The 18,808-nt window shown below is 40.8% G+C and overlaps 1 protein-coding gene across 1 annotated transcript in view; it reads left to right on the top strand.

The window, feature by feature from the left end:
- Positions 1–18,808, top strand: part of SMC1B (structural maintenance of chromosomes 1B) — an 854,251-nt gene that overhangs the window by 320,108 nt on the left and 515,335 nt on the right. The window contains exon 9 of the mRNA XM_053719693.1: positions 9,991–10,136. Within this exon, the coding sequence (XP_053575668.1) occupies positions 9,991–10,136 (146 nt within the window). The remainder of the gene's footprint in view (positions 1–9,990; positions 10,137–18,808) is intronic.

Below are 18,808 nucleotides of genomic sequence, written 5' to 3'. Positions count from 1 at the left end.
GGTTACGGTCGGACCTACTATCTCAAGGTCCGTTTTTCCATCAGGATCTAAAATCATTAAATTTGAAGGTGTGGAAATTGAACGCTTAGTTCTAAGTCATAGAGGTTTCTCTGACTCAGTGATTAATACTATGTTACAAGTTCGTAAATCTGTTTCTAGAAAGATTTATTATAGAGTTTGGAAGACTTACATGTCATGGTGTTCTCATAAATTCTCCTGACATTCTTTTAGAATTCCTAGAATTTTACAGTTTCTTCAGGATGGTTTGGATAAGGATTTGTCTGCAAGTTCCTTGAAAGGACAAATCTCTGCTCTTTCTGTTTTATTTCACAGAAAGATTGCTATACTTCCTGATATTCACTGTTTTGTACAGGCTTTAAATCGTATTACGCCTGTCATTAAGTCAATTTCTCCTCCTTGGAGTCTTAATTTGGTTCTGAAGGCTTTAGAGGCTCCTCCATTTGAACCTATGCATTCTTTGGACATTAAACTACTTTCTTGGAAAGTGTTGTTTCTTTTGGCCATCTCTTCTGCTAGAAGAGTTTCTGAATTATCTGCTCTTTCTTGTGAGTCTCCTTTTCTGATTTTTCATCAGGATAAGGCAGTTTTGCGGACTTCTTTTCAATTTTTACCTAAAGTTGTGAATTCTAACAACATTAGTAGAGAAAATGTTGTTCCTTCCTTATGTCCTAATCTTAAGAATTCTTTGTAGAGATCCTTACATTCTTTGGATGTGGTAAGAGCTTTGAAATATTATGTGGAAGCTACTAAAAATGTCAGGAAGACTTCCAGTCTATTTGTTTTATTTTCTGGTCCTAGGAAAGGTCAGAAGGTTTCTGCTATTTCCTTGGCTTCTTGGTTGAAACTTTTGATTCATCAAGCTTATTTGGAGTCGGGTCAGACCCCGCCTCAGAGAATTACAGCTCATTCTACTAGATCAGTCTCCACTTCATGGGCTTTTAAGAATGAAGCTTCAGTTAATCAGATTTGCAAAGCGGTAACTTGGTCCTCTTTGCATACATTTACTAAATTCTACCGTTTTGATGTATTTGCTTCTTCGGAAGCAGTTTTTGGTAGAAAAGTTCTTCAGGAAGCTGTTTCAGTTTGATTCTTCTGCTTTTGATTTAAGTTTTTTTCTTTCAAAATGAAAATAAACTTATTTTTTTGGGTTGTGGATTAAATTTTTCAGCGGAATATGGCTGTTCTTATTTTTATTCCCTCCCTCTCTAGTGACTCTTGAGTGGAAGATCCACATCTTGGGTATTGATATCCCATATGTCACTAGCTCATGGACTCTTGCCAATTACATGAAAGAAAACATAATTTATGTAAGAACTTACCTGATAAATTCATTTCTTTCATATTGGCAAGAGTCCATGAGGCCCACCCTTTTTATGGTGGTTATGATTTTTTTATATAAAGCACAAATATTTCTCTTGTAAAGGTGTATCCAGTCCACGGGTTCATCCATTACTTACTGGGATATTCTCCTTCCCAACAGGAAGCTGCAAGAGGACACCCACAGCAGCGCTGTCTATATAGCTCCTCCCCTAACTGCCACCCCCAGTCATTCTCTTGCAGCACTCGACAAGAAAGGAAGTATCAAGAGATATGTGGTGACTTAGTAGTTTTTACCTTCAATCAAGAGTTTGTTATTTTTTTAAACGGTACCGGCGTTGTACTGTTTTACTCTCAGGCAGAAATTGGAAGAATTCTGCCTGGAGGTTTGATGATCTTAGCGGTTTGTAACTAAGGTCCATTGCTGTTCTCACACATAACTGAAGAGTATGGAAAGAAAACTTCAGTTGGGGGGACGGTCTGCAGATTACCTGCTTTGAGGTATGTTCAGTATATTTTTTTTCTAGAGAGATGATAAGGTCTAGAAAATACTGACAGTGCCTGGTATATTTGAGGTAAGCCTGATACAGTGATTTAACAACGACTTGGATCATGCTTGCAAAAAAGGGTAATATTCATGTTAATACTCATATTACTTAGTGTAAAAATGTTTGCATGGTTTATAGAAAAAACGTTTTTTCTCTGAGGGTGATAAATCTTTATTTGGGGCCTAGTTTTCCACATGGCTAGTTAGATTACTCCTAGGAGTACTTTTTTAAGGCCCTCTGACATTGAGTGCATGGTGGGAGGGGCCTATTTTCATGCTCTAAATGTGCAGTTGATTTTCAGACTGAGACATCCAGCTTCCCTAAAGGAGTCCTCTGGTATCTAGGACCACTATAGAGTGTTTTTTTCCTGCAAAAATCGTGTTTAAGGGCAGGTAGGAGCCACAGCAGAGCTGTGGCAGTGTGTTTGATGGTTTGTTAACGGATTTAAAGTTTTTTCTAATCCGTTTTTGGGCCTAAGGGGTTAATCATCCATTGGCAAGTGGGTGCAATGCTGCTTTAGTCCCTTATACACACTGTAAAAATTTAGTAGAGTTTACTACTTTTTAACACTGTTTTGCAGTTTATGTGGTAGTTTTTTCTCTTAAAGGCACAGTATTGTTTTTGTATAATTGGTTTTTCACCTTTATTAAAGTGTTTTCCAAGCTTGCTGGTCTCATTACTAGTCTGTTAAACATGTCTGACATAGAGGAAACTCCTTGTTCATTATGTTTAGAAGCCATTGTGGAACCCCCTCTTAGAATGTGTACCAAATGTACTGACCTTTCTATAAGTTATAAAGACCATATTATGGCTTTTAAAGATTTATCACCAGAGGTTTCTCAGACTGACAAAAGGGAGGTTATGCCATCTAGCTCTCCCCACGTGTCAAAACCTATAACTCCCGCTCAAGTGACGCCAATTACATCTAGCGCGTCCAATGCGTTTATCTTACAAGACATGGCGGCAGTTATGAATCATACCCTCACAGAGGTATTGTCCAAACTGCCAGGGTTACAAGGAAAGCGAGACAGCTCTGGGGCTAGAACTAATACAGAGCTTTCTGACGCTTTAGTAGCTATCTCTGATATATCCTCACAATGTGCAGAAGCCGAAGCAGGAGAGCTTCTATCTGTGGGTGACATTTCTGATTCAGGGAAGGCGTTACTTCAGTTCAACTCTGAAATGACAGCGTTTAAATTTAAGCTTGAACACCTCCGCTTGTTGCTCGGGGAGGTTTTAGCGACTCTGGATGACTGTGACACCATTGTAATCCCAGAGACATTGTGTAAAATGGACAAATACTTTGCAGTGCCTGTTTACACTGACGTTTTTCCAATCCCTAAGAGGTTTTCAGAAATTATTACTAAGGAATGGGATAGACCAGGTGTACTGTTCTCTCCCCCTCCTGCTTTTAAAATGATGTTTCCTATAGATGCCGCAACACGGGACTCGTGGCAGACGGTCCCTAAGGTGGAGGGAGCAGTCTCTACCCTAGCTAAGCGTACAACTATCCCTGTCAAGGACAGTTGTGCTTTCCTAGATCCAATGTATAAAAAAATTAGAGGGTTTCCTTAAGAAAATCTTTATACAACAAGGTTTTATTCTCCAGCCTCTTGCATGCATTGCCCCAGTCACTGCTGCAGCGGCTTTCTGGTTTGAGTCTCTTGAGGAGGCTCTGCAGGTAGAGACCCCGTTGGATGATATCCTAGACAGGCTTAAAGCTCTTAAGTTAGCCAATTCATTTTTTTCTGACGCCGTTTTTCATTTAACCAAGCTAACGGCTAAGAATTCAGGTTTTGCCATTCAGGCGCGTAGGGCACTAGGGCTTAAATCCTGGTCAGCTGACGTTACTTCAAAGTCTAAACTTCTCAACATCCCCTTCAAAGGGCAGACCCTATTCGGGCCTGGACTGAAGGAGATCATTTCTGATATTACTGGAGGAAAAGGCCACGCCCTTCCCCAGGATAGGTCCAAGAAATTAAGGACCAAACAGACTAATTTTCGTTCCTTTCGAAACTTCAAGAGTGGCGCAGCTTCAACTTCTTCTACTGCAAAACAAGAGGGAAATTTTGTCCAGTCCAAGCCAGTCTGGAGACCTAACCAGGCTTGGAACAAGGGGAAGCAGGCCAAAAAACCTGCTGCTGCCTCTAAGACAGCATGAAGGAGTAACCCCCGATCCAGGACCGGATCTAGTGGTGGGCAGACTTTCTCTCTTCGCCCAGGCTTGGGCAAGAGACGTCCAGGATCCCTGGGCTCTGGAGATTGTTTCCCAGGGATATCTTCTGGATTTCAAAGCTTCATCTCCAAAGGGGAGATTTCATCTCTCACAATTATCTGCAAACCAAATAAAGAGAGAGGCATTCTTACGTTGCGTTCAAGACCTACTGGTTATGGGAGTGATCCACCCAGTTCCAAGGGAGGAACAGGGGCAGGGCTTCTATTCAAATCTGTTTATAGTAAAAAAGAGGGAACTTTCAGACCAATCTTGGATCTCAAGATCCTAAACAAATTTCTCAGGGTCCCATCCTTCAAGATGGAGACTATTCGAACCATCCTACCTATGATCCAGGAGGGTCAATATATGACTACCGTGAACTTAAAGGATGCTTATCTACACATTCCGATACACAGAGATCATCATCAGTTTCTCAAGTTCGCCTTCCTAGACAGGCATTACCAGTTTGTGGCTCTTCCCTTCGGGTTAGCCACGGCACCAAGAATCTTTACGAAGGTTCTAGGATCCCTTCTGACGGTTCTAAGGCTGCGGGGCATAGCAGTGGCCCCTTACCTAGACGACATTCTGATACAGGCGTTGACTTTCCAAATCACCAGGTCCCATACGGACATTATTCTGGCATTCCTAAGGTCTCACGGGTGGAAGGTGAACAAAGGAAAGAGTTCTCTCTCCCCTCTCACAAGAGTTTCCTTCCTAGGAACTCTGATAGATTCAGTAGAAATGAAAATTTTTCTGATAGAGGTCAGGTTGTCGAAGCTTCTAACTTCCTGCCGTGCTCTTTATTCCACTTCTCGGCCATCAGTGGCTCAGTGTATGGAAGTAATCGGCTTAATGGTAGCGGCAATGGACATAGTTCCGTTTGCCCGCCTACATCTCAGACCACTGGAACTTTGCATGCTCAATCAGTGGAATGGGGATTACACAGATTTGTCCCCTCTACTAAATCTGGATCAAGAGACCAGGGATTCTCTTCTCTGGTGACTATCTTGGGTCCATCTGTCCAGAGGAATGAGTTTCCGCAGGCTACAATGGACTATAGTGACTACAGATGCCAGCCTTCTGGGCTGGGGTGCAGTCTGGAACTCCCTGAAGGCTCGGGGTTCGTGGACTCAGGAGGAGGCCCTCCTTCCGATAAACATTCTGGAACTAAGAGCGATATTCAGTGCTCTTCAGGCTTGGCCTCAGCTAGCTGTGGTCAGGTTCATCAGATTTCAGTCGGACAACATCACGACTGTAGCCTATATCAACCATCAGGGGGAACAAGGAGCCCCCTGGCAATGTTGGAGGTTTGAAAGATAATTCTATGGGCAGAGGTTCAGTCTTGCCATCTCTCAGCTATCCATATCCCAGGAGTAGAGAACTGGGAGGCGGATTTTCTAAGTCGGCAGACTTTTCATCCGGGGGAGTGGGAGCTTCATCCGGAGGTATTTGCCCAGTTGATTCAACTATGGGGCAAACCAGAACTGGATCTCATGGCGTCTCGTCAGAACGCCAAGCTTCCTCGTTACGGGTCCAGGGATCCCAAGGCAGCGCTGATAGATGCTCTAGCAGCGCCCTGGTCCTTCAGCCTGGCTTATGTGTTTCCACCGTTTCCTCTGCTCCCTCGTCCAAGATCAAGCAGGAGAGAGCTTCGGTGATTTTGATAGCTCCTGCGTGGCCACGCAGGACTTGGTATGCAGATCTGGTGGACATGTCATCCTTTCCACCATGGACTCTGCCGCTAAGGTAGGACCTTCTACTTCAAGGTCCCTTCAAACATCCAAATCTAATTTCTCTGCGTCTGACTGCTTGGAGATTGAACGCTTGATTCTATCAAAGCGTGTTTTTTCCGAGTCGGTCATTGATACCTTAATTCAGGCTCGAAAGCCTGTCACCAGGAAAATCTATCATAAGATATGGTGTAAATATCTTCATTGGTGTGAATCCAAGGGTTACTCATGGAGTAAAGTCAGAATTCCTAGGATATTATCCTTTCTCCAAGAGGGATTGGAGAAGGGATTGTCAGCTAGTTCCCTAAAGGGACAGATTTCTGCTCTGTCTATTCTTTTGCACAAACGTCTGGCTGAGGTTCCAGACGTCCAGGCGTTTTGTCAGGCTTTGGTTAGAATCAAGCCTGTGTTTAAACCTGTTGCTCCGCCATGGAGTTTAAATTTAGTTCTTAAAGTTCTTCAAGGGGTTCCGTTTGAACCTTTGCATTCCATAGATATTAAACTTTTATCTTGGAAAGTTCTGTTTTTAGTAGCTATCTTCTCGGCTCGAAGAGTTTAGGAGTTATCTGCTTTACATTGTGATTCCCCTTATCTGATTTTCCATGCAGATAAGGTAGTTTTACGTACCAAACCTGGGTTTCTTCCTAAAGTGTAATCTAATAAGAATATCAATCAGTAGATTGTTGTTCCTTCATTATGTCCTAATCCTTCTTCAAAGAAGGAACGTCTATTACACAACCTTGATGTGGTTCATGCTTTAAAGTTTTATTTACAAGCTATGAAGGATTTTCGTCAAACATCTGCTTTGTTTGTTGTCTACTCTGGGCAGAGGAGAGGCCAAAAGGCTTCGGCAACTTCTCTTTCTTTTTGGCTAAGAAGCTTAATCTGCTTAGCTTATGAGACTGCTGGCCAGCAGCCTCCTGAAATAATTACAGCTCATTCCACTAGAGCGGTGGCTTCCACATGGGCTTTTATAAATGAGGCCTCTGTTGAACAAATTTGTAAGGCGGCGACTTGGTCTTCGCTTCATACTTTTTCTAAATTCTACAAATTTGATACTTTTGCTTCTTCGGAGGCTATTTTTGGGAGAAAGGTCTTACAGGCAGTGGTGCCTTCCGTTTAAGTGCCTGCCTTGTCCCTCCCTTCATCCGTGTCCTAAAGCTTTGGTATTGGTATCCCACAAGTAATGGATGAACCCGTGGACTGGATACACCTTTACAAGAGAAAACAAAATTTATGCTTACCTGATAAATTAATTTCTCTTGTGGTGTATCCAGTCCACGGCCCGCCCTGTCATTTTAAGGCAGGTGTTTTTTATTTTTAAACTACAGTCACCACTGCACCCTATAGTTTCTCCTTTTTTCTTGCTTGTCTTCGTTCGAATGACTGGGGGTGGCAGTTAGGGGAGGAGCTATATAGACAGCTCTGCTGTGGTTGTCCTCTTGCAGCTTCCTGTTGGGAAGGAGAATATCCCACAAGTAATGGATGAACCCGTGGACTGGATACACCACAAGAGAAATAAATTTATCAGGTAAGCATAAATTTTGTTTTCCAAATTTCCTTTGTTGATGCTTTCTACTCCTTTCTTTATCACCCCACTGCTTGGCTATTCATTAAAACTGAATTGTGGGTGTGGTGAGGAGTGTATTTATAGGCATTTTGAGGTTTGGGAAACTTTGCCCCTCCTGGTAGGATTGTATATCCCATATGTCACTAGCTCATGGACTCTTGCCAATATGAAAGAAATGAATTTATCAGGTAAGTTCTTACATAAATTATGTTTTATTATCAGAAACTATCCTACAACATTGATTGCAAAACAACTTAATGTAGTGACCAATGAAAATGAACAAACTAGGAAAGATAAATATCAGGAAGGAAATATGATATTTGTGACCCAGTTTAATAGATTGAGCCAGAAAATCACAGGGTTAATGAAGAAACACTGGCATATTTTGAGGGAGTGTAACCCGGAGGTTAATGAATTAAAAATGGGCCCAATGGTAGCATATTGGAGAAATCAAAGCATTAAAGACATGCTAGTACACACTGATGTAGGCAGTGGCAAGCAAAGCATGCCTTAATTGCAGTAACTGCAATTTGATGATAAAAGGTGAATACTTCCATCATCCAATAAATGGAAAAAGGTTTCAAATAAATAAATATTTAACATGCAGAGCCACTTTCGCCATTTATCTAATTAAGTTTCCATGTGGCCTTATTTACATAGGCGAGACGTGTAGGGAGGTAAGGGAGAGGATAACGGAACATAAATCTAATATTAGATGTAATAACATAGATGCCCCAGTATCCTCTTACTTCCTTTCTATGGGTCATAACATAAGCCAGTTGATATTCCAAATTATAGAACAAGTAGATAGACCTACAAGTGTGTGTGTGTGTGGGGGGGGGGGGGGGGGGGGTTATAGAGAGCATCTTCTGAAAAATAGAGAGATAGTCTGGTTCTGGATTTTTAAGCTAGAGGCCCTTACCCCCAAAGGTATAGCCTAAAAAGGTTATCTCTGATTTTGTGCAATTTTCAAAAAAATTGTTGTTTCTCTTTTGCTTCTAGTGAACCTGTTGCTAGTGCGACAATCTTCTTTTTTTTATTGTATATGTGGGTTTTATGTGTTTTTATACAAGTATAATAGATTATTCTCGTGGGATCATCTGAGAAAGTAGAATGGATGCAATATGATTTACATCCACAACCTGTCACTATTGTGTACAAGATGCCCACATGAGAATGGCTAACAGGTGAAGGTATAAAAGTCACAAACCTGTGTATAATCAAGTATACATGACTAAGGGCCTAAGGCAGGCCTGAAACGTATGTTTCTCTCTGGACCCTATATTAAAGAATAAAGACTTTTTCTATCAACTTGGAGGCTGGAATACATTTTGTTATTTCAGTGCATACTACACAGAATGTGTTGTTCTACTGGAAGCAGATTTCCTGCAGCTTGGTAAGCACAATAAAGTAAATTCTGACAGGTAAGTAGGTATTTTTATTCAAATAGCCCACATGCTATTAGCATGAGTATGTACATGAGTATTTACATAGCATACCTAGTAGCAAGACATGTTTACCTCTTCTGAGACTGCTTTTGGTAGGAAAGTTCTGCTGTTTTTCCCGCTGTTTTTCATGGTGGTCTCATAGACTTCACAGCTGGGTATAAGCTTGTGGACTCTCGCAATCTTATAAAAGAAAACAAAATTTATGCTTACCTGATAAATTAAATTATTTCATTCTGGTGAGAGTCCACTACTTTTACCCTGCTTTTCCGTTTCTACTTCACTTTTCTCTTGGCCATCTGTATGACTAAGGAAACATAGGAAAGTGGAATGGATTAAAGCTCTGTTGCGTGTGGTTTTGCCTCCTCCTGTAGCACTAATCTTTAATCTCACATGGCTCGTGGGATTAAACCATGCTGAAAGAAATTAATTTATCAGGTAAGCGTATATATATATATATATATATATATATATATATATATATGCCCAAAGTAGTATTGACAGATATTATTAATCAGGATGCAGATACTATGTACTATTAGACCCAGAAGTTATGGATTGTTTGTCATTTTATGATAGAAAACATAATTTATATGTACATGATTATGGTGATAGTCCATAAAACCTCACCCCTTTGGTTTTTAGGATGGCAGGCTCCTACGTTGCTCCAATTTACCTGCCTTTGAATTGTCTTCTCTGCCTTATGTGTATTACTGAGGCTAGTAAGGGGGGATATTGATTAGGGAGGAGCACAGCTCTGGAATGTAGGGGTGTTTTGTTTACTGGTACACAGAATATATATCCCACATGTGTGAATTCCCACCATTATGAAGAAAATGTATGTATCTGGTATGCTTGTTATTTTTTTGTAATATATGTCAATCACTTACTTTACTTACTTTCCAGTTCCATCATAACAAATTTAACTTTTTTATATTGCCTTTATGGTGACATAATTAAACACTGTGTTGTCACAGAACATATATTTAAATATGTAAATAATGTTATAAGTTCCACCAAAAAATAGATTTGTTCACAATAATTCTTAAAATTAATCAGTTGTCTTATTATTTGTTTTGGTCTGTCGGTTATTTTCATGTTTTTCTGTCTTTCAATAATTTAATCTGAATTCCCTTTGATTTAGAATGAGGGCCAAAGTATGGGATTAGTAGATGAAGCTATGATCCAGCAGCAGCAATTCAAAAACCTATTTACTGTGAAGAAATCTGAGGTTGGAGATGCCCAAAAGCTGGTTGATGAAATCCGAAAGAAAATTTTAACTATGAATAGGTAATCAGTTTACTTGTATTTTTTTTTTTTTCTTTTGTTTACTACCAACTCTTTTATTGTAATCTTAATTTTTAGTTTACAGAATACTATATTTTTGCTATCATGCACGTTATGACATTGTAAGTTATAACCAATTATCCATACATTACCCATATATATATATATATATATATATATATATATATATATATATACAGGTAGCCCTCAGTTTACGCCGGGGTTAGGTTCCAGGAGGAATGGTTGTAAATCGAAACCGTTGTAAATTGAAATCCAGTTTATAATGTAAGTCAATGGGAAGTGAGGGAGATAGGTTCCAGGCCCCTCTCAAAATTGTCATAAGTAACACCTAATACATTATTTTTAAAGCTTTGAAATGAAGACTTTAAATGCTAAACAGCATTATAAACCTAATAAAATAATCACACAACACAGAATATATAATTAAACTAAGTTAAATGAACAAAAACATTTGCTAAACAGCATTATAAACCTAATAAAATAATCACACAACACAGACTTCACTTGCATTTGTCTGCAAACAGTTCTTTCAATGCATTCCAATCTGGACTGATTTATAGACGGGAAGATCTTTTTCCTTTGAAATCTACTCGATAGCTCAGGTCTGGTTAAACTGATTCATTTAAGCTTGCTTGGCTTTGCTGCAACACAAGCGGACAGCTCCGCCTACTGGCTATTTTAATAAATGCACTGCTTCTCAGTGCTTTTCAATAGCAGTCACATGACTGGAAAAAAAGGTTGTTATTCTGAAACGGTGTAAATTGAACCGTTGTAAAACGAGGGCCACCTGTATATATATATATATATATATATATATATATTTCTTTCATGTAATTAGCAAGAGTCCATGAGCTAGTGACGTATGGGATATACATTCCTACCAGGAGGGGCAAAGTTTCCCAAACCTCAAAATGCCTATAAATACACCCCTCACCACACCCACAAATCAGTTTTACAAACTTTGCCTCCTATGGAGGTGGTGAAGTAAGTTTGTGCTAGATTCTACGTTGATATGCGCTCCGCAGCAGGTTGGAGCCCGGTTTTCCTCTCAGCGTGCAGTGAATGTCAGAGGGATGTGAGGAGAGTATTGCCTATTTGAATGCAATGATCTCCTTCTACGGGGTCTATTTCATAGGTTCTCTGTTATCGGTCGTAGAGATTCATCTCTTACCTCCCTTTTCAGATCGACGATATACTCTTATATATACCATTACCTCTGCTGATTTTCGTTTCAGTACTGGTTTGGCTTTCTACAAACATGTAGATGAGTGTCCTGGGGTAAGTAAGTCTTATTTTCTGTGACACTCTAAGCTATGGTTGGGCACTTTTTTATAAAGTTCTAAATATATGTATTCAAACATTTATTTGCCTTGACTCAGGATGTTCAACATTCCTTATTTTCAGACAGTCAGTTTCATATTTGGGATTATGCATTTGAATCTATCATTTTTTCTTACCTTAAAAATTTGACTTTTTCCCTGTGGGCTGTTAGGCTCGCGGGGGCTGAAAATGCTTCATTTTATTGCGTCATTCTTGGCGCAGACTTTTTTGGCGCAAAAAATCTTTTCTGTTTCCGGCGTCATACGTGTCGCCGGAAGTTGCGTCATTTTTTGATGTTCTTTTGCGCCAAAAATGTCGGCGTTCCGGATGTGGCGTCATTTTTGGCGCCAAATAATGTGGGCGTCTTATTTGGCGCTAAAAAAATATGGGCGTCGCTTTTGTCTCCACATTATTTAAGTCTCATTTTTCATTGCTTCTGGTTGCTAGAAGCTTGTTCCTTGGCATTTTTTCCCATTCCTGAAACTGTCATTTAAGGAATTTGATCAATTTTGCTTTATATGTTGTTTTTTTCTCTTACATATTGCAAGATGTCTCACGTTGCATCCGAGTCAGAAGATACTTCAGGAAAATCGCTGTCTGGTGCTGGAACTACCAAAGCTAAGTGTATCTGCTGTAAACTTTTGGTAGCTGTTCCTCCAGCTGTTGTTTGTATTAAATGTCAAGCCTTCTAAAAAAGTAAAGCCAGCTTCTAAGTCCACATGAAGGTGCGGCCCTCATTCCAGCTCAGCTGGTAGGGGGCAGGTTATGTTTTTTCAAAGAAATTTGGATCAATTCTGTTCACAATCTTTGGATTCAGAACATTGTTTCAGAAGGGTACAGAATTGGTTTCAAGATAAGACCTCCTGCAAAGAGATTTTTTCTTTCCCGTGTCCCAGTAAATCCAGTGAAAGCTCAAGCATTTCTGAAATGTGTTTCAGATCTAGAGTTGGCTGGAGTAATTATACCAGTTCCAGTTCTGGAACAGGGGCTGGGGTTTTATTCGAATCTCTTCATTGTACCAAAGAAGGAGAATTCCTTCAGACCAGTTCTGGATCTAAAAATATTGAATCGTTATGTAAGGATACCAACATTCAAAATGGTAACTGTAAGGACTATATTGCCTTTTGTTCAGCAAGGGCATTATATGTCCACAATAGATTTACAGGATGCATATCTACATATTCCGATTCATCCAGATCACTATCAGTTCCTGAGATTCTCTTTCCTGGACAAGCATTACCAGTTTGTGGCTCTGCCGTTTGGCCTAGCTACAGCCCCAAGAATTTTTACAAAGGTTCTCGGTGCCCTTCTGTCTGTAATCAGAGGACAGGGTATTGTGGTATTTCCTTATTTGGACGATATCTTGGTACTTGCTCAGTCTTTACATTTAGCAGAATCTCATACGAATCGACTTGTGTTGTTTCTTCAAGATCATGGTTGGAGGATCAATTCACTAAAAAGTTCATTGATTCCTCAGACAAGGGTAACCTTTCTGGGTTTCCAGATAGATTCAGTGTCCATGACTCTGTCTTTGACAGACAAGAGACGTCTAAAATTGATTTCAGCTTGTCGAAACCTTCAGTCACAATCATTCCCTTCGGTAGCCTTATGCATGGAAATTCTAGGTCTTATGACTGCTGCATCGGACGCGATCCCCTTTGCTCGTTTTCACATGCGACCTCTTCAGCTCTGTATGCTGAATCAATGGTGCAGGGATTACACAAAGATATCTCAATTAATATCTTTAAAACCGATTATACGACACTCTCTGACGTGGTGGACAGATCACCATCGTTTAATTCAGGGGGCTTCTTTTGTTCTTCCGACCTGGACTGTAATTTCAACAGATGCAAGTCTTACAGGTTGGGGAGCTGTGTGGGGATCTCTGACGGCACAAGGAGTTTGGGAATCTCAGGAGGTGAGATTACCGATCAATATTTTGGAACTCCGTGCAATTTTCAGAGCTCTTCAGTCTTGGCCTCTTCTGAAGAGAGAATCGTTCATTTGTTTTCAGACAGACAATGTCACAACTGTGGCATACATCAATCATCAAGGAGGGACTCACAGTCCTCTGGCTATGAAAGAAGTATCTCGAATTCTGGTTTGGGCGGAATCCAGCTCCTGTCTAATCTCTGCGGTTCATATCCCAGGTATAGACAATTGGGAAGCGGATTATCTCAGTCGCCAAACGTTGCATCCGGGCGAATGGTCTCTTCACCCAGAGGTATTTCTTCAGATTGTTCAAATGTGGGAACTTCCAGAAATAGATCTGATGGCGTCTCATCTACACAAGAAACTTCCCAGGTATCTGTCCAGATCCCGGGATCCTCAGGCGGAGGCAGTGGATGCATTATCACTTCCTTGGAAGTATCATCCTGCCTATATCTTTCCGCCTCTAGTTCTTCTTCCAAGAGTAATCTCCAAGATTCTGAAGGAATGCTCGTTTGTTCTGCTGGTAGCTCCGGCATGGCCTCACAGGTTTTGGTATGCGGATCTTGTCCGGATGGCCTCTTGCCAACCGTGGACTCTTCCGTTAAGACCAGACCTTCTGTCGCAAGGTCCTTTTTTCCATCTGGATCTCAAATCCTTAAATTTAAAGGTATGGAGATTGAACGCTTGATTCTTGGTCAAAGAGGTTTCTCTGACTCTGTGATTAATACTATGTTACAGGCTCGTAAATCTGTATCTAGAGAGATATATTATAGAGTCTGGAAGACTTATATTTCTTGGTGTCTTTCTCATCATTTTTCTTGGCATTCTTTTAGAATTCCGAGAATTTTACAGTTTCTTCAGGATTGTTTAGATAAAGGTTTGTCTGCAAGTTCCTTGAAAGGACAAATCTCTGCTCTTTCTGTTCTTTTTCACAGAAAGATTGCTAATTTTCCTGATATTCATTGTTTTGTACAAGCTTTGGTTCGTATAAAACCTGTCATTAAGTCAATTTCTCCTCCTTGGAGTTTGAATTTGGTTCTGGGGGCTCTTCAAGCTCCTCCTTTTGAACCCATGCATTCATTGGACATTAAATTACTTTCTTGGAAAGTTTTGTTCCTTTTGGCGATCTCTTCTGCCAGAAGAGTCTCTGAATTATCTGCTCTTTCTTGTGAGTCTCCTTTTCTGATTTTTTCATCAGGATAAGGCGGTGTTGCGAACTTCTTTTGAATTTTTACCTAAGGTTGTGAATTCCAACAACATTAGTAGAGAAATTGTGGTTCCTTCATTATGTCCTAATCCTAAGAATTCTAAGGAGAAATCGTTGCATTCTTTGGATGTTGTTAGAGCTTTGAAATATTATGTTGAAGCTACTAAGTCTTTTCGAAAGACTTCTAGTCTATTTGTTATCTTTTCCGGTTCTAGAAAAGGCCAGAAAGCTTCTGCCATTTCTTTGGCATCTTGGTTGAAATCTTTAATTCATCATGCCTATGTTGAGTCGGGTAAAACTCCGCCTCAAAGGATTACAGCTCATTCTACTAGATCAGTTTCTACTTCCTGGGCGTTTAGGAATGAAGCTTCGGTTGATCAGATTTGCAAAGCAACAACTTGGTCCTCTTTGCATACTTTTACTAAATTCTACCATTTCTCCAACATAGGTGTGTCCGGTCCACGGCGTCATCCTTACTTGTGGGATATTCTCTTCCCCAACAGTAAGGATGACGCCGTGGACCGGACACACCGTTGGAGAAAGTAATTTATCAGGTAAACATAAATTCTGTTTCTTCTGTTATGTGTGATCAGTCCACGGGTCATCATTACTTCTGGGATATAACTCCTCCCCAACAGGAAATGCAAGAGGATTCACCCAGCAGAGCTGCATATAGCTCCTCCCCTCTACGTCAGTCCCAGTCATTCTCTTGCACCCAACGACTAGATAGGATGTGTGAGAGGACTATGGTGATTATACTTAGTTTTTATGACTTCAATCAAAAGTTTGTTATTTTACAATAGCACCGGAGCGTGTTATTACTTCTCTGGCAGAGTTTGAGGAAGAATCTACCAGAGTTTTTTTACTATGATTTTAACCGGAGTAGTTAAGATCATATTGCTGTTCTCGGCCATCTGAGGGAGGTAAAATCTTCAGATCAGGGGACAGCGGGCAGATGAATCTGCATTGAGGTATGTAGCAGTTTTTATTTTCTGAATGGAATTGATGAGAAAATCCTGCCATACCGTTATAATGACATGTATGTATACACTTCAGTATTCTGGGGATGGTATTTCACCGGAACTACTCTGTTAAAAGTCACTAATCCTTTTAATAAGTATTTATCATGTTAAACGTTTTTGCTGGAATGTAGAATCGTTTACATTTCTGAGGTACTGAGTGAATAAATATTTGGGCATTATTTTCCATTTGGCAGTTGTTTGGTTTTAATTGTGACAGTTTCGTTTCTCTTCACTGCTGTGTGTGAGGGGGAGGGGCCGTTTTTGGCGCTCTTTACTACGCATCAAAAAATTCCAGTCAGTTACTCTTATATTTCCTGCATGATCCGGTTCATCTCTGACAGATCTCAGGGGTCTTCAAACTTCTTTGGAGGGAGGTAGATTCTCTCAGCAGAGCTGTGAGAATTTTACATTGACTGTGAATAAAAACGTTGCTCTGTAATTTTTATGTCAAATTTAATTATTGTTATTTTACTAATGGGAACAAACCTTTGCTAAAAGTTGTGTTGTTTTAAAGTTTGATGCTATAACTGTTTTTCAGTTCATTGTTTCAACTGTCATTTAATCGTTTAGTACCTCTTTGAGGCACAGTACGTTTTTGCTAAAAAAGATTATAACCAAGTTGCAAGTTTATTGCTAGTGTGTTAAACATGTCTGACTCAGAGGAAGATATCTGTGTCATTTGTTCCAATGCCAAGGTGGAGCCCAATAGAAATTTATGTACTAACTGTATTGATGCTACTTTAAATAAAAGTCAATCTGTACAATTTGAACAAATTTCACCAAACAGCGAGGGGAGAGTTATGCCGACTAACTCGCCTCACGCGGCAGTACCTGCATCTCCCGCCCGGGAGGTGCGTGATATTATGGCGCCTAGTACATCTGGGCGGCCATTACAGATAACATTACAAGATATGGCTACTGTTATGACTGAAGTTTTGTCTAAATTACCAGAACTAAGAGGCAAGCGTGATCACTCTGGGGTGAGAACAGAGTGCGCTGACAATACTAGGGCCATGTCTGATACTGCGTCACAGCTTGCAGAGCATGAGGACGGAGAGCTTCATTCTGTAGGTGACGGTTCTGATCCAAACAGATTGGATTCAGATATTTCAAATTTTAAATTTAAATTGGAGAACCTCCGTGTATTACTAGGGGAGGTCTTAGCAGCTCTCAATGATTGTAACACCGTTGCAATACCAGAGAAACTGTGTAGGTTGGATAAATACTTTGCGGTACCGGCGAGTACTGACGTTTTTCCTATACCTAAGAGACTAACTGAAATTGTTACTAAGGAGTGGGATAGACCCGGTGTGCCGTTCTCACCCCCTCCAATATTTAGAAAGATGTTTCCAATAGACGCCACCACTCGGGACTTATGGCAAACGGTCCCTAAGGTGGAGGGAGCAGTTTCTACTTTAGCTAAGCGTACCACTATCCCGGTGGAGGATAGCTGTGCTTTTTCAGATCCAATGGATAAAAAATTAGAGGGTTACCTTAAGAAAATGTTTGTTCAACAAGGTTTTATATTGCAACCCCTTGCATGTATCGCGCCGATTACGGCTGCGGCAGCATTTTGGATTGAGTCTCTGGAAGAGAACCTTAGTTCATCTACGCTAGACGACATTACGGACAGGCTTAGAGTCCTTAAACTAGCTAATTCATTCATTTCGGAGGCCGTAGTACATTTAACCAAACTTACGGCTAAGAACTCAGGATTCGCCATACAGGCACGTAGGGCGCTGTGGCTAAAATCCTGGTCAGCTGATGTTACTTCTAAGTCCAAATTACTTAATATACCTTTCAAGGGGCAGTCTTTATTTGGGCCCGGTTTGAAAGAAATTATCGCTGACATTACAGGAGGTAAGGGCCACGCCCTACCTCAAGACAAAGCCAAAGCTAAGGCTAGACATTCTAATTTTCGTCCCTTTCGGAATTTCAAAACAGGAACAGCATCAACCTCCACTGCACCAAAACAGGAGGGAGCTGTTGCTCGTTACAGGCAAGGCTGGAAGCCTAACCAGTCCTGGAACAAGAGCAAGCAGGCCAGGAAACCTGCTGCTGCCCCAAAGACAGCATGAACCGAGAGCCCCCGATCCGGGACCGGATCTAGTGGGGGGCAGACTTTCTCTCTTCGCCCAGGCCTGGGCAAGAGATGTTCAGGATCCCTGGGCGCTAGAGATCATATCTCAGGGATACCTTCTAGACTTCAAATTATCTCCCCCAAGAGGGAGATTTCATCTGTCAAGGTTGTCAACAAACCAGATAAAGAAAGAAGCGTTTCTACGCTGTGTACAAGATCTGTTATTAATGGGAGTGATCCATCCGGTTCCGCGGTCGGAACAAGGACAAGGGTTCTACTCAAACCTGTTTGTGGTTCCCAAAAAAGAGGGAACTTTCAGGCCAATCTTAGATTTAAAGATTCTAAACAAATTCCTAAGAGTTCCATCGTTCAAAATGGAAACTATTCGGACAATCTTACCCATGATCCAAAAGGGTCAGTACATGACCACAGTGGATTTAAAAGATGCTTACCTTCACATACCGATTCACAAAGATCATCACCGGTATCTAAGGTTTGCCTTCTTAGACAGGCACTACCAGTTTGTAGCTCTTCCATTCGGATTGGCTACGGCTCCAAGAATCTTCACAAAGGTTCTGGGTGCCCTTCTGGCGGTTCTAAGACCGCGAGGGATTTCGGTAGCTCCGTACCTAGACGACATTCTAATACAAGCTTCAAGCTTTCAAACTGCCAAGTCTCATACAGAGTTAGTTCTGGCATTTCTAAGGTCGCATGGATGGAAAGTGAACGAAAAGAAGAGTTCTCTTTTTCCTCTCACAAGAGTTCCATTCTTGGGGACTCTTATAGATTCTGTAGAAATGAAGATTTACCTGACAGAAGACAGGTTAACAAAGCTTCAAAATGCATGCCGTGTCCTTCATTCCATTCAACACCCGTCAGTAGCTCAATGCATGGAGGTGATCGGCTTAATGGTAGCGGCAATGGACATAGTACCTTTTGCACGCCTACACCTCAGACCGCTGCAATTGTGCATGCTAAGTCAGTGGAATGGGGATTACTCAGATTTGTCCCCTACTCTGAATCTGAATCAAGAGACCAGAAATTCTCTTCTATGGTGGCTTTATCGGCCACACCTGTCCAGGGGGATGCCATT

The sequence above is a fragment of the Bombina bombina genome, chromosome 6, assembly GCF_027579735.1.
Source record: "Bombina bombina isolate aBomBom1 chromosome 6, aBomBom1.pri, whole genome shotgun sequence".
Lineage (NCBI taxonomy): Eukaryota > Metazoa > Chordata > Amphibia > Anura > Bombinatoridae > Bombina > Bombina bombina.
This window is presented reverse-complemented; position numbering and strand designations above follow the sequence as displayed.